At 31.4% G+C, this 17,925-nt stretch overlaps 1 protein-coding gene across 1 annotated transcript in view; it reads right to left on the reverse strand.

Annotated features, from left to right (window-relative positions):
- LOC106685776 (suppressor of lurcher protein 1) overlaps positions 1-17,925 on the reverse strand; it is a gene marked incomplete at its 5' end in the record, with an annotated part of 227,050 nt that overhangs the window by 71,225 nt on the left and 137,900 nt on the right. The window contains 1 exon segment of the mRNA XM_067045990.1: positions 1,626-1,833. Coding sequence (XP_066902091.1) covers positions 1,626-1,833 — 208 coding nt within the window.

The following is a 17,925-nucleotide window of genomic DNA, read 5'->3' on the forward strand; positions in this document are numbered from 1 at the left end:
AGAGGGAGGGAGGGAGGGAGGGGGGAGAGAGAGGGCAGAAGGTGAGTTTTTAAAAATGTTTTACAGAGGGGAGGCCGTGACAAAGTTGAGATGGCAGGTCGAGTGTCGGAAACTTTCTTAATAAAATAAAAAAGTTAAGAAAGTATTTTCGTTGGGGGCATATTTTGATATAATAACAGCGCGCCCTCTGCCCAAAATATTTCATCTCCCTGACATACAACAAACTTTTAACCAAATATTTTCACTGTATTCATTTTTTTTTTATATTAATCAAATTAATGATTGTTTCACTTCAGAGAGCTTTTAAAAATAGGACTCGTTCTTTAGTATCATGAGATTCTATTGCTCATTGCATTTAACAGAATACAAAAAAAACACTCCAATATTTTTTTTAAAATAAATAAATCTCTTTTAAATGAGAAATGATCTTACCGATATTTGGTTTTACAAACTTTTCAAGTGGTTTTCGAGAAAAAAAAAATTGTAAAATCCTTAAATATTCACTCATTTTAAAATACTTGTTATGATTATTGAACTGATTTTTAGAATTCAGTATGTTTCTCAAATAAAATTATGTTTCATTTTTTTACTTTCAGTTAAAAGTTAAATATATGGAACATATAGTAAGGGAAACCACAGCAATCGGGAAAACCTGACCCTTCATGCTTTGTAGCAGTAAAGATTTTATTTATTTATTATTTTTTACTATTGCTGGGATGTGATGGTAACTTTTTATCTAAAATCGGGCGACGTGAAGTGACACTAATTTTTTATTTTATTCTCGTGTGATTTATTTATAGATTCGATCATTTTTACATGTTTGTTTCGATTTTCTCTAATTTTTCAAAATAAATAAATCTAGGTTGAATGTAATGTAGTCTTTCCTGAATTGGCTTTTTAAAACATAAACTTTCCTGGCGATTTAAAAAATAAATAAACAATAACAAATAATAAAACAATTTCCCCTTTTTAAAATATTTGTTCCTTTTCAAATATTTGTTATAGTTATTGAATTGAAAATTCAATTTTTTGGCCAGATAAAATTGTGTTGTATATTTTCTATATAATTTTATGAGCTTGTAATAATAAGACTTAATCGCTAGTATAATAAAATTACCTTTTTATGTTTTATTGAATAGAATCCCTCTCATAGTCCACCGAACAGCACTCCAATATTATTTTTCAATAAATAAATCTTGTTTAAATGCGAAATGGTCATCCCTAAACTCGGTTTCACAATTTTTTCTGATGGTCTTGCATTGTATCCCAAACCCTTTAATCCCACATCACCACCCTTAAAGAATGGTGCCAAAACTGAAGGATAAAAATAAATTCTATCAAATCACATTTATCTTTCGGCGTAAACCCATGACTTCCTGCCTCAGAGTATTATTTAATAATACCCCACTTAATCCTGTCGAATAGATTCGTTACTTAGGACTACATCTGTAAAAAAATAGGGCAGTAATAATAGACAAATGTAGGCTAGACTGAGAAGAAGCGTCTAGATCAACTTTACTTATATATGAGCTGGGGTTATTCACAACTTATAATATTAAATACCTAGTACAAAGAAGTGATAGTAAGATAGTAAAGTATAGGCACTACAAAAGTTATATACTCACGGATGTACTCCTTCGACGTCGAAGTCGTGGAACTGTATCCTTATCCTTTGGCCGTCATGGCCATGGAAGAAGTAGTGACACTCGGTGTTCCTGGGGTAGAGACCTGGGTAGTTGGGGCTCTGGAAGTGGCCCGAAGACCTGGAGCCCGCCCGGTATCTGAACCCGCAGGGGTAATCTTCCGCCTGCTCTCCACTCTTGATCCCGAAATCTGTAACAGTTACAAAAAGAGTATTGTTTAGACATGGCATTTGAGTGTAAAAGTTATATTTTGGCCAGGTCTTATTTTTTCAAAATGAGTCAAACATTATTTTTATCAGGTTGTTTATCCAATGTGTAATTGTAAATAAATAATCAAACATTTAACTATAGGGATTGCTACCACGCCCGAAAGAAATTCAAGGCTCTTCAGAAAACACACTAATATACGTATTGTATGCTTACATGCACAGATGCATAGGACGGAGGCCTAAGTCTTGACACTCTCGGAACTATAACGGCGTCGGTTCAAATCTGGCCTGGGGATTCGACTTATATTTATGTTCAGAAATAAAACCATGTTTAATATAGGTTAGCATCCTCTAGATAAACTCCCTCCTTATTCTTCCTCGAAGACAGAAATGACAAAAAATGAGGTCATAAAATAATGTACTAGGAGACAAATTATAAAGGCTATGGTATGAAGCATGCCTTCTACCAAATTGCCAGACACACTTCACTTTTGGTTAGCTGGTTGGGTTGGAGTGGACTGTATAATTGAAAAAATGAGACATGATTAAATGTAATAAAATTCTATTGTTTATGTTACAAGTGGTTTAGGGGGTGACCGAAAGAAAACATTTACGATTAAATGACGGGGCTATGGAAATTGTAGATATAGAATTGAGGTGGTTGATGATGATGTGGATGTTAACTATTGCTAGATGGCCTTAATCCATGGTTCTTTCTTCCCTCCACATTCTTAGGCCTCTCTCCTCTCTGATTCTGAGAACAACTCCAGGAGTTCTACTCACTCATGATAGATTCCTGATGAGAGACAAAAAGAAAGAATGGATTGCTTCTACCAGAAGACAAAATGGCTCTCTTCTCATTAGTCTGGGATGCTTCTCTTCACAGAGAGCGCTGGAGGTGGCAAGCTTTTGTTGCTGGCCACATGGGTGCTGGTAGTGCCTTTCTGATGGGAGTCCCCTCACCCCCAATTCAATTAAGACCATGGCGCTAGTATTGCCTACATTATGGCAGTCTTTCCAATTCAACCTTTCGGTTGCCGTAGGTTATCCGCAACAACTATAAAAAGTTTCATTGTTTATTTTATTCTATTCTTTTTTTATTTAGGAAGTTGTTTGTATTAATCAGTTAATACAATGGTGAAAAAAACTTCCAATTAGAACACCTTACTATTTTATACATTATTTAAAGAATTTAATTGTAAAAATTTTAAACTATATGTATATTATATGACAATATTTTATTTTAGAAATAGATATAATGGACAAAATGAGGATACATAGTTTGGGGTAATTCCCGAAACGTCGTACAACATATAGAAGAGTACACCTCATCATATTAACTAATTATTTATTATAAAACTTTACTAACAACCTATCAATATATTTTAGGAAATACGCACTAAGATTCCTTCTATAGGATAGGTTTTTTCCGTAGTCCAAATTTTTCGTTAAATTAAATTATTGTTATTTTAACATTTATTACTTTTTCAGGAATTAATCTACAACGGTTTTAGCATGAGACGTTCTTTTTTTAATTTTTAAATATGTTTCGGTAAAAAGTAATGATACTATTAAATTTATTGTTACAATGAATTTCATATTAATTGACATTAACATTTGTCGTACTGCAGCACTTCCTAAGCCCCGGCTGGACCCGCTCCACTAAAACCCCCATAAGACAGAATCAACAGTCAATGAATTTCTGAAAGCTTTTTAAAAACCAAGAGCTGAAGATATTTACTTATTTATATAAAAATAATCCTTTTTTCCTTCCTAAAACTGATTTTCAGATCTAAATTTTGTTTCAATATCATAAATTACTTACTGGAATGATTTTTTGTGTTTGTTTATTTATATTATTAGTTATTATTCATTTTAACTCTAAACCTAAAAAGAGAGAATATAGAAACAGGATTATTTAGAAATTTGAATAGAGAGAGGAATTTTTAGCATGTGTTTATATAAGAAGCGTCTTTACCAGCGGCTTCGTTACAGTCGTACATGATTAAAAAAATGAATACCTATTTTGCTACAAGTCGGTACATTGTAAGAAAGTACTGTATCTTGAACAACGTTTGTACAAGGAGGTGATTTGTTCATGATCACGCTCAACCACCAGATTTTTCTCCCATTAAGAGGATGGGAGGAGTCCGGATGGCTTTCTGAACCCACAGGGTTAATTCACGGCTACAGTAAGCTATATTTGGCTACTTATTTTTTTTATTTTTTAATAATCAGGTGATGGAGCTCTTACATTAAGGTGGTTACTGACAATCATTCTGAACGGAACAATCGCTCCACTCTATCGTTCCATTTTTCATGGATAGCTATCCATGTATAACAAGGGCGAACAGTCTTCTCCTCTCTGTCAAGAATATTAAAATCCCGAAAAATCTGAAACTAATCGTACAATGCTATGATAAGACAAGCTCTGCGATACATGGGCTCTAACACGTACCATAGAAAGCAGAATAGAGAGATATGAATGGGAAGACATCCATACGATTACAGGGGCTATCTGGGATCAGAGCCTTTGCACTTGGAGGAGAACAACTAACAGTGAACTGCTTGCAGAGACTGGTCACCCAATACCTCACTATATGAAGGCATGGAGGTTAAGATAGTTGGGGCATGTGACTCGAAGTAATCCATTAGGACGCCTCTACAGAACATTGGATACTGGTATAGTAGCCAAGAGTGGTATACAGTGGTAGAAAGGTGGGTCGACAGAATCAACAAATATGGGAAAGAGCTGCATGTAATAAACTAGAATGCAGTAGTCTAAAACAGGCAAATGTGGATAAGGCTATTTTGGGCGGGAAAAGATCTACAAGGTCTGCACGTAAAAGTACTACAATCTGTCCAAAATCTTGCGAAATAAGTTATATTGATAAATTATCACATTAATACCAAAATCATAAAATAAAAATGAATAAAAATAAATAATAATACAATCTCTATATACAAAACAAAAGCTATTCATGCATAAACATAAATATCATTAAAGTTTAGTTAATAAATAATATTTGTAGCCTACACATGTTTCAATAAACGAATTTTATATCTGAGAAATTTGTGGGATATAAACAGTGCCTCTACTTTCCCAATAACACTAAATAATTTAATCTTCAACTCCTTCTCCAAAAAAAAAAAGTAAGATTCAGAACAGTGGAAATTTTATTCAAATGAGATGTTTATATTTATAAGAATTGTCTTGAATATTTATTAATTTATACAATATTCCCTTTGAGAGGAATTATTAAATTTATCACTAAAAGTATTACATTTTTTCCGATGAATCTAAATTGTTGAAAAATAAAAATATATACTGAGTATAAAACGATAATTAGAAAATAAAATGCTAAAAATAACATTAAAACTAGAATAAATCATGAAAATTTTTAACAACAATAAAAGTTGTATAATTAATTTGTATATTAAATTTCCGAAACCCTATCGAGTTAACTAAGTATAAAGTTGAAGTCGTTTAATAAAAAACTATTATATTACATTATAGCAGAAGGATTGTTTAGTAAAGTTCCCCAGCCACACGCTATAATTTGACCCTGGAAAGCTGTCAGTTAAACGTCCAGCGAATTTGTAATTGGTGATTTCATAATTTTGTAAATATAAATGCATACATTTATGCTGGGAAAGAAGACAATTAAAAAAAAAATCATTTTTATGTCATCCTTAGATTTTTTTTTAGAAGTGATCCTAATTTAAGCCCATGTAAAACACCATCAGTTATTTTATTATCAAAGAAACAATAACGAACTTTTGATTTGATTGATTTTAATTTTATTAAAATTTAAATGCAAAAAGGTCGGTTTTGTTAAAAATAAGTTACAATCTGAGATGTTTCTATGTTGTTTGTATTTTGGACTCGGTAGCAGAACTGTCCTCTAAGCTGTAAGGACCGAAGGAACCAATGAAAAGTTTTCAGTTCGACCTGAAAAAGTTTCTTTAACGACTTGGCCGAAGAGCTGTAGTGAATACTAAGCCTTGAAGAGACATCTAGAACTTAGTTCTACTTAGACGAGGGAGTGAGGATGCGGTGTTAGTACTTAAGGGCAATGCACTTATTTACCGCAACTACGGCGTAAACACGAAAAAAAACTACGGCGAAAAGACACGAAGTCATAAAAACATGTAAGTATTTAATTGTATATGTTATGTTAAATGTTTTGTAAAAAAACCATCTAACTATATTTGTAGAAATAAACACAATTAAAACAGATAGAGTAAGGATATAAAATAAATGGAATCCTGAAGTAATAACATATAAAGTAACAAAAGATAATTTAAAATTAATATAGTGTTCAGTGTTAATAAGCATGAGTTCCAAAAAGTTAGGCATTTTTGTATTTTTAAATTTTTTAACGGGGTATTTTTTACCGAAGTGGTTATTGATACAATTATTTTAATTGAAATGTATTGGATTCACCCATTTTTTACAGTACATGGAACATATTTCTGTGTTGTGGGCAGTAAAAGAGAACAAAATTTAGTGGGTAAATTTTAAATTAAATATTACCTTTAATATATAAATATTAAATTATGTCATTATAAAATAAGTGTTATTTGAATTGAATTTTAAATTAATTTCACACATAACATCTATTGAAGAATGGTGTAAAAACTGGAGAATCAAAATGCGTCTTTTCATTCCAAACTCCTTAACCATCCTAACCCATTAATTCTTAATCTTTCATCCTTCACAATCCCTGATAATCCTCCGAGGTGTCTGAAAAGAAGATGGCCACGGGACCTTCTAATTTAAATTAATGTTTGAAGTACCACCAATGGGTGGTTTCTTCCAAAGATTTTCAAGTGTATATGAAACATACTACATATTCATCTATTGTATTATTTTGTTCAGATGTAAATTACATTAAATAAATAATTTAAAAATAATTAATTTAACTTTTTTACATATTTATCGGAACCAGCTACAACCTAGTGAGTATCACGTACATAAAGCTAGGCGACAGATAAGAGTAAAATTGTCCTTGATAATGGACGGATCGGCCGAAACGTTGGAGAAGGTTGAGACTATTTGGATATTTTTTGTTATTATTAATTCATCTCTACTTCATGTTAATACACCCGAAATAAGAAAAAAATAATGTACCTCTTGATAGTTTTTTGGTAGGCTTATCCCTGGAAAAAATAAATAAATAATAATAATTCAAAGTTAAATTGCTACCCCAAATACACATTTCCCCTTTTGCTACAAAGTACTGTAACACCCCACAAAGCCGCAGAGAGAGAGCGAATAATGAAGCAGGTAAATACCCGAAGCGAGAGACTACAGACAACAATGAACAGATGACATTGGTATTTGGGAACGGGGTATTAATGCTCTCATTGTTCCCTACCCGCTCCTAACCACATCGTCCTCTCTTTCTCTGTGGCTATTTCATTAATGATGTCATTATTGTCTTCTCCATGTTTGCCACAATTTTCACTTCAAAGTTAAATCCCTTAAGATCATTATTACCACATTTTAGAATTTATGGGAAATAGTTTGGGAAAATACCTTATTTCTCAATTTAGATATTTATAGTATAAAAGCCAAGATTAAAAAAAAGAAATTAATTCACCTTAATTTTTTATTATTTTAATGAAAACTATTTATAATTACAGGTTAAAATTGATGATTCTGCCAAGTATAGGTAGGGGGAATAAAAAATAGCGGCTGTTTAAAAAAAAAAAAATTAAATTTTTTTTAGTTTAAAAAACACTAGAAAACGTAAGAGAACATCATTTAAAGTAGATTAAGTTTTATAAAACGTGAGTCCATATTGAATTATTTAAGTTCTATAGGTCCCGAGATATAGCTTAAATTACATTTCATTAAAAAATGCACTGAAAAAGAATAGTTATTGCATTCATTTAAAGAAATCTATATCTCAAAAACTATACGACGTACTCAAATTAAAGCCAATTTTATTTACTATACAGTACTGTAATACGTTTATCTTCGTAGGAGTAATTTCATAAATTCACAAAATGTTGATTTCTTGTTGTTCGGATAAACATTTATGAAAATACATATTTCAGGACCCGTTAGAGTCATATTCGTCTGCCAGCTCTCAAGTTAATGTTTAATACACTATAAAGTAATTTATGACGTCTTTCTTCGTAATGGAGGTAATTTTCATGATATTTACCTAAATAAATTCACAAAATGCTAATTAATAGTTGTTCGGACAAAATCTTTTGAACTATCATAAAAACTACTACTCCTACGGAGATACGGACGTCATCAACTACTTCATAGTAATTTTAACTAGCTTTGATTTGAGTTCTGGGTGAAAACATTTTGTGAATTTCATGAAAACCACTATTACTCCTACGAAGATACTAGCTTTAATTTTCAGTGCTAAACGACATACGGCGAATAGTTTTCGAGAGACATATTTCTCAAAATAAATTCTATAATTACTGATTTTGAGAGCATTCTTTATGAAATGTTGCAATTTGAAAGCTGTATCTCAAGAACTATTTAATTTAAATAGCTCTATTAGGGCTCATATTTTAGCAAACTTACTCTTCTTTAAATGATATTCTCTTAGGTTTTCTAGTTTTGTTGGTAATTTTAAAGATATAGAGCCCCGATCGAAATTTTTTTTTTTCAACTTTTGAAACAGCCGCGATTTTTTATTCCCTCCACCAATACTTGGCAAACTCATTAATTCATACTAGTAATTGTACATAGTTTTCATCAAAGTAATCAACAATTGGGGTGAAATAACTGTCTTTTTTTCTCCTCTTGGGCTCTTGTAGTACAAACACCTATAAGGTCCCATGTTTTTTTAATCTTTTTGTCTTAAGTCTAAACAGTCCAAAAAATTGATCTGTGAATATACCTATCTTAGACCCGGGAAAGATTACAGCTAATATCAAATACATATTTATTGATTTTATTTTTCTCTTTTCTAAATGCGAGTATTTCTTTATTCTAAAATATTTACATTAACACTTGAAAGTAAACTTGAAATTTCCTAAGTAAACTATGAAATTAACTGCAAAATTAATTTTTAAATAAGCCTAAAAGTATCCTTTTTTACTACATCAATAGTCCAACGTTTCGGCCATTTCGACCATTTTCAAGGACAATCTAAATATTTAACAGATTATTATATATTCATTTGTAACAAGTATAACAACAACATTATCACTAATAAAATAACATACCTTCAAATATAAATTCTCACTATTCTGCTCAGGTAATTAATTAAAAGTCAAACATACCCTATTTATTAAAAATTCATTAATGTATAAATTTTTTTAATTTTCAATTAATCTACACTATCACTACCATATGAACAAACTTTTTCTGCAAAACAATAGAATAGCCTGCAAAATAATTTTTAAATTTTGATGTGAGGTGAGAATTTATATTTGAAGATTGTCCTTGAGGATGGCCGAAACGTTGGACTATTGCTATAATAAAGAGTGTTGAGACTATACAAGGATACTTTTGGATTTATTTAATAAATAATTACCAGTCTGAAGAAATTGAAAAAAATATATATTTAATGCAAAATTAATTTTAAATTTAAATTGAATTTACTTTGTCTTCAGAGTAAATAAGTACGACAGTATTTAACAATTGCAACAAACCCTTTGGAATAAACGAAATTAAATTCACAATTTGTTGAACATCCAATATTATTTCCCCGAATGTATCGGGAAGTGTTTTCCGATAATCGAAACAATACTTTTTTTAATTAAAAAAAAAGACATTATTGATAATTCGTTAAAATATTGGTAGAGCTTCAGCTCCCCTCCTCCTTCTTTTCCCTATCCTAGGCTGATAATAAGGTTCCTAATGAAAATCAAACAGAATTTAAGAGATTTTATCTTCTCTTGTTTAAGTTCAGCTCATTCTCAATCTGCTCTCCCCAAATATATTTTATTATATTTCTATATAATTTAAAATAATTAATTTATCATGGATAATAAATTCCACCTTAAAGGATAAAATGCACATTCATATCTTCTTAAAGAAATTGGTAGAATGTTAGAATTGGCGAAGCTATGATTAACAATATTGAAATTTAATGTGTTTTTTTTAAATGTATTTATTGAAATTTACAATATTATTTAAATAAAAATACATCTAGTAAATAAGATTAAAATGAAGGATTGATATCTGGGCTTGGATGGTAATAAATGATTAACAGTTAATTTCCAGAGTCTATATATGTTTTCGGAGGTGCTGAAAATGATAATAAAATCGACGTTAAGATCTCAAGTTTCCAAATCGATTTATTTTACCTTTTTGGATTTGTAACATGTTGGGATCCCTATTGATATTTTCGGAGGTGCTAAAAATGAAAATGAAATAGATTTCAACATCACAAGCTTCCAAATCGATTTATTTTAACTTTGTGGATTTGTAACATATTGCGGTTTGTATAGTTGTTTTCGGAGGGGGCTGAAAATGAATATAAAATCGGGTTTGTGATCCCAAGCTTCAGAATCGATTTATTACAACTTTCCGTATTCGAAACATATTGCGAACCTATGTATGTTTTCGGAGGCGCAGAAAATGAAAATGAAATCAATATTATGATCACGTTCTCCAGATTCGATTTATTTTAATTTTGTGAATTTGTAACATATTTCAGTCCTTATATTTCTTTTTGGAGTGGCTGAAAATGAAAAAAAAAATATAGTAACTTTGAAAACATAATATATAGAATATATAGTAACTTTAGAAATTCTAAGGGCTTAATTTCAAGTACGCGATCATAAAATCAATTTAATATTTATTTTCAGCGTCTCTGTTAAAATATTAAGGGACTATAATGGGTTAGAAATTCGAAAAATTAAAATAAATCGATTCGCAGGAGCGAGATCGTAGAATATATTCAATTTTCATTTTCAGCATCTCCGAAAACATAAGTTCGTAATAATGAATTCAATACTTTTTTCATTGGTGGGCTACCACTTTATGACGCACGGCTACAGTGAAACAGAAAATAATTATCTGCCAGACAGATTTTTAATCCGGGTTCTTGGAGTTAGTAGCACAGTGCCTTACCAATGAGCTTCCCACTCCCATATATCGTTTAGTCAATGAAAGTTAATATATAATAGCTTGTAACAATGCACTATATTACTCTCCCCCCCCCTCATAAATAGGGCATTACTTCATTCCTTCATTCCTTGAACTAAATTTGAAGATTCCACTTGCTGCTGAATTAGTATTTAAAATTCTGTAGCAGTTGTTAATCACTATTTAACTAGGAGACCGTTAGCAATAATTGTGCCATTCTGAGGAACAGATAACTGAGGAGCCATACCACATTATGGTAATGGTTTCTCCTTTAAAGGAGCAATATTTTTCTAACCGAGGAAATATTAATGGGCAGGAGTTTTCCTTTGTGGGTAGGAGGTCGTTGGGTATTCGCGACCCAACGGGGGATCTGGCATAGCGTTCCCTTTATAGGGACTATCATTGGATTATTGAAGGAGCTCTCGTTTATTCGTCTCTTTAAACTCCGCCTGTATAATACAAACCGCCCAATTGTCTCTGGAATATAACATCACTGGCTTTATTCAGGCGTGACTATGTTACCATTAATTAAAAATTATCAATGGAATAAAATAACAGACAACAACAATTATTCAGTCCTTTTTTTAAAAATAAATATAAATTTAAATTCATTATCAACCTATTGGCCTAGTGAGCCTGAGATGGTTATTATTTCGGTTCAGTTTCGTCGAAAAATGACACATTTAACGATTTAATTTATAATTATTAAACATTTGAGGTAACATAATTTGGGGATGTATCAGGTTGTGTTTTCTTTTAAGCCGGGAGAACTTGACTAAAATATATAATTTGTTTTTTCTTCAATGCCGTTTTATTTTATCTAATTCAGGTTAATGAATACACATAATTTAGTTTTAAATATAATCAAAATAATATATCTAAGAAATATCAATCATAAATACTTTTTTTTTATTTATGTAATGTAATTTACAACTGTACAAAATAATACAATTAGTAAATATGTTGTATGTTTCATATTCACTTAAAAATCTTGGGAAGGAACCACCCATTGGTGGTATTTCAAAGATTAATTTAAATTAGAAGGTCCCGTGGCCATCTTCTTTTCAGACGCCTCGGAAGATTATCAAGGATTGTTAAGGATGAAAGATTAAGAATTAATGGGTTAGGATGGTTAAGGAGTTTGAAATGAAAAGACGCAAATCTGTTTTGGGCCAAATCTGCAACGAATGTGATGTTAAGGTCTTTGTGAGTGAGTTTATTTTTAACGTAATAAGGAGCATCAAGGATTTTGGATTGTGAGGATTGGATGCGGGATGAATTTGATGGTTTAGTGGAGCCCCAGAGCTCAATTCCATTGTCCAAATTGGTCTGATTATCGTGGTGTATACTAATTTTTTGTAGTGAATGGGAAATCATAAATACGTAATTGAAGAAATAAAAAATAAAAAATTAAGAAACAAAAAAACCTAATATTTACAAAATTGATAAAATAAATAATTGACTTTTTCACTAAAAAATAATTTTAGAAAAAAAAATAACAGAGTTCAAAGGAGGTTGGCTTGCATTGGTCTGGCCTTTAGCATTTTTTGGTAATATATAACTCAACACATTTAATCGAGCTCTTTCCAGTGTCGCCCGCCATACATAGTTACTAAAAGGTCTCTAATCAGAACATTTTAATGAAGGGAATAATTCTTCTAGAGAGCAGTTCCGATGCCCAAAATATTTTACTCTAATTTCACTATATTTAGGACAGGTTCCCAGGAAGTCCCCTACAAACGATAAATTGTACATTGTAAGGTACAAATATTTTGTATATGTTACATTTACATATATGATTTGAATTAGTTTTTCTTTGTTTTTTTTTTTTACATATTTGTTGTTAAACAGTAGGAAATTTAAAAAAAATATCCTGCATAATAAAAAGTATAAATAAATAAATGATAATGTAATTAACCATAAATTATAAATGAATTGCACCTTTAACGATTGGTAACTAAGAATACAATTTTGTAAAACTTTTTCAATTAATTCATCTACTACTTATAACTTCTTTTAATTCAATTAATAAAAAACAGTTCAAAATTCGCAGTATAGCTAATTTGTTATGAAGATTTTCGTGTGATTTTTGGAATGTTACCATCATTTTTTTTTCTTTTTGATTTGACATCTTTAAAACCTTCAAAAATGTTGTTATTTTTATTTCATTTTTTTTTAGTTGTCCTTTGTCTGACAATATACAATTGGAAAAAAAAATTAAACTAGACTAAATTTACAACAAATTGAGACCGATTTGATTTCTATAAATAATTAGTTGTTCCTTTTTAACTGCACCCCTGACCATCTTCGTATTATAATTAAAAAGTTCACCTCTAGTTGTAAAAACTGCTTCGATCAATTCAAAATAGTTTTCATTAAATCCATTTTTAAACAATGAATTAACTCATTGCCTATTAAATTTATCAAGAATCCTTTTTTCTTTTAAATCGCGAGTACTGTAATCGATTAGAACTTTCGATGTTCAATTTTTAAGGGATATATCCATTTTATTAATTTCTGAACCCTGAAGTTTCCATAAGGAATCTGAGAAGCCACGTGGGACCGTTTAGCTTACTTTCAGAGTATGACCCCGAGCTTAATATCTGAGGGCCAAGAGTCGAGGATTGATTGAGACGTAGCGCGAGGGCGGAAGTGGTGACACAAAGAAGCGAGGCCTTGACAAACGGCTCGCGGACGAAGACTGATGACTTCGGCTGTGGTCATTCCATCCCAGTCTCAATCCTACGTCGGGTATCAAAGGCCTGGTAGAGTATTTGCAATCCTCTCCGAAAGGGCAGATCGATTTGATGTAAATTTCAAGGAGAAGATTGTTGGGGTGTTATTATCCATGAAGGAATAGCTGACTATATACAAACAGGAGTTTGAGGAAGGAATTAACGAATTCATACAGCGACTTGACGATTTACTTTTAAAATTAATGTTTTATCTACATTGAAATAATTTCTCATCAACTAGAAAGTAATAGCTTAAGGCTAAATTACTTTACATCTAGTGGTTACAGCTTAATAATGATGGACATGGATAACAAACCCACAAGATTAGGAAATATATAGGAAAAAATCGAGTGAGCGACAGCAACATGAGTGGGAAGTTTTAACCTGTTTACTTATTTACGTAATCAATATACCTATATATACAGATAAAGCAACAGGATATGGCTTTGTATCACAAAACACAACCCATAAGAGAAAATTTCATCATCTCTCTAATATTTATACCGCAGAAATAAATGCCATAGCATCCGCCCTTTACTTTTGCATGACAAATTTTTGATTTAAGATGAACCAGGTGCGGTTAAAATAACTCAAATAGTAAGAAAACTATTTATTGTGAGCTAACGTTTCGCTCTAATTAGCCGGACATTATCAGGGATACGAGAGGAATTCGAAGGTTTAGTGGAGCCCCAAAGGTCACTTCGTACGACCATACAGACCTTATGATTCTCATGTAGATCAGTCTTTTGTGATGGATTGGAAGATCGGACCGTTTTTCTAGTAACTGCTGTAATAATCGAAATCGTTTCCTGTCTTTTCAGTCTTGTGTAAGGATTCCAGGTTACTGGTTTGTCTAGATGTAGTCCAAGGTAGCGGATCTGTTCGACTAGGGCTAGAGCAATATTATTAAAGAATAATGTAGGGCAGACAGTAGGTTTACGACGAAGTGATATATTTTTAAATAATAACTGGAGAATAGTTCATGATAATAATAAATATATTTTTAGATAATTTTTTTTTTTTATTTTTTTTTATTTATTTGTTGATATTTACAACTGTATAAAAAAATACAACCAGTAAATTTGATCATAATGACATAATGATATGATACAGGATGTAGAGAAACTACCCAGTAGTAGAACTCTAAAAACAGTTTACAATATAAGGTCACGAGGCCATCTTCTTTTCAGGCGCCTTGGAGGATTTCCAGGAATGGAAGAGGAAGCAAGGTTAGAAACGAGTGGGTTTGGGTGGTTAGGGAGTTTATTATGGAAGGAATAATATCGGGTTCGGGCTAGATCTAGATAATATTAATTTGATTATTATTATTATTATCGAATAATAATAATAAAAACAATGAGGAATAATACCTTGAATATAATGGAGAAATTAATAATAAATTATATACTATACGTTAAAATATAATAAGAAGATAGTTGACCGTATAAAGTAGATTGTAGTAAGATAGTCCTGATGGCGGTCAATAAAGGTATCAAAATAGTAAAAGAATCTTTCTTGACATCTCTGATTCAAACTGACAGCTCTGACGAAACCCTGCAAAGTGGTGCGAAACTTTGGTTAACAATAAATAGTTTTATTTTACTACTTTATACCTTTATTGACTACCACCCGCATTAAAATATATGCTTAAAAATATTTTGATTAGCTTTGAAAATTAAATTGAACTTAATTGATGTAAGTAATCGAATATAAAGGGATAGATAAAAAATAATTTAAAAAATGAAAGAGGAGTAATGTAAATATCAAATAACAAAGGATAGAACTAAATAAATAGAAGGCAGAAAGCGTTCGAATATAAATTCAACGATGAATAAAGGTGTGGCCGTGGAGGTTGAGAGTGTTAAGGCATCACCTTTGCAACCTCGATTGAGAAGCGGTGTCGGTTCTAATCCTGCGGTTTGGTATAAATAGGGTCTAAACCAATTGAGCCTGAGTTATTGGAATTTAAATTCTAAAATATTATTAATAAGATATTGGATCGATAACCAATAAAGAAGGAATTGAAAAGTTCAACAATTAAACCTAATTAACATCAGCCCGAGGGAAGAAAAACACACAAAAGGGAAACAATACAAGACAAAAAACTGAGAAGTAGAAATGGAAAAAGGGTTCGACGGGGGGTGGGGGGTGGGATGATCCCATTAAGGGAATAACTCATTTAGTGCGAGTTCTTAGCTCAAAGCCTCCGCTCTAACGAGATCCAGGTCCTTTGTCAGGGGAGTTTTTCTTTCCTAAGAGGGGAGGGTGGAGAGGGAGTGAAAAACTGGGAAATGTCATGCCATTTTTAATCGAGAGGTTACCACCGTTTTGATCGAATCCAAACTAATTTAGTCGGTCCTCTAAGGAAGATTAGGATCAGTAGGAGGGCTAATGTATATATTTTTTCAAAATCTTACTCAATTTGAATGTTCTAAGATTCCTTGACTAATAGGGATAACTGGAATAATTTTAATCTACTTGCTAAAAATGAAAGTCACTGTTTTAATGACGTATATATTTAGGGTGGGATAGTAGTATAACTAAAAGTCACTAAAAGCTTAAATTTTGCTATCTTGTATATCTAGGCTGTGAATAGGAAGTGTCTTCTATACATATGGGGATATATTTAAAATTGTATAACTATATTAAATTATTCTAGTTTAGTTTAATAATAAATAACAATATTTACTATATATTTCCAAGATAAGATTCAATATAACTGTATAAAGTATGCCTTCAACCGTATTGTAAGACACACTTCACTTTTGGTTGGGTGGTTGGGTTTGAGTGGACTGTATAATTGAAAAATGAAACATGATTAAATGTAATAAAATTCTATTGTTTTATGTTACAAGAAGTGTAGGAAATGACAGAAACAAAACATAATGATTAGATTGTTAGTAGAATTTTGTATGACTGGGCTATGGAAATTGTAGATCTAACATTGAGGTGGTTGATGATGATGAGGATGTTAACTATTGCTAGATGGACTTACTCTATGGTTCTTTCTTCCCTCCACATTCTCATGCCTCTCTCCCTCTGCTTCTGAGAAAAACTCCAGAAGTTCTACTCACTCATGGTAGATTCCTGATGAGAGACAAAAATAAAGAATGGATTGCTTCCACCAGAAGACGAGATGGCTATCTTATGTTACTCTGGATTGCTTCTCTTGCCACCGAGAGCGCTGGAGGAGGTGTTATTTGGCTGTTGGGCACATGGGGCGCTACTAATCGTATACATGTCAGCCTTTCCGATTCAACCTTTCGGTTGCCGTAGGATACCCGGAACAATAACATAAGTATAACTGTAACTATTTTTTTAAATAAATTAAATGACAACACTTCAAGCAAAGATTGAGCTAAAATTATTATAAATACAAATATTAATAAAAAAGAAAAGAAAATTTTGCTATTTTTTAAAACTTTAATTTTTAAAAATTTGTAAAATCTTTTTTTAAAATGACCCTTAAAGATGGATGGACTATCCGAAACTTTGGCAATATTGTACTGATGTAAATTTAATTAAATAAAGAATTTGAATTAATTTCCCGCAACAGAAAATATTTTTATTTTTGTATTAGTTTTATATTTGTATTAGATCGAATAATTAGTACACAAAGTAATTGACTGAATGTAATCGAAGGTTGCCAGTCACTAAGCATTGAGTCTTCTTAACTACCAGCAACAACTGACCAGTTCCTCTAACTTAATCATCATTCGGAAAAAATATCTCAAGAATCACATGTACGAAAAATAGAACATATCAAGAATCAAAAAAATAAAATAATGCCAAAAAAAATAAATCAACCAAAAATGTGATTTTATTTATTCATTGTTATTAAAAACTCTTAAGATATATCTAGTAAATGTTATAATCGTAAGATATAGACAAGTGGAGAAACTACCCAATGGTTGCACTCAAATTACATTTTAACTTTAGAAGGTCTCTTCTTCTCTAGAGGCAATCCTCTTTTCAGGCCCCGAAGGATTTTCAGAGATGGAAGAGGAAGTAAGGTTAAAAAATAGTGGGTTTGGGTGGTTTGGGAGGTTATACTGTAAGGATTGATATATGTTTCGGACTAGATCGGTTGCATATGGAACATTAAGGTCTTTATGGATGGTTTTATTTGTGACAAAGTAAAGGGTATTAAGGATTTCGGATTGTAAGGATTGGAAACGAGAGGAATTCGAAGGTTTAGATAGCCACAAAGATCAACTCCGTGTGACCTTAGTAGTTAGAATATATATTTGCTAAAATATATGTTA

Source organism: Halyomorpha halys, unplaced genomic scaffold, assembly GCF_000696795.3.
Source record: "Halyomorpha halys isolate HHAL.00 unplaced genomic scaffold, Hhal_1.1 Scaffold738.1, whole genome shotgun sequence".
NCBI classification, from domain to species: Eukaryota; Metazoa; Arthropoda; class Insecta; order Hemiptera; family Pentatomidae; genus Halyomorpha; species Halyomorpha halys.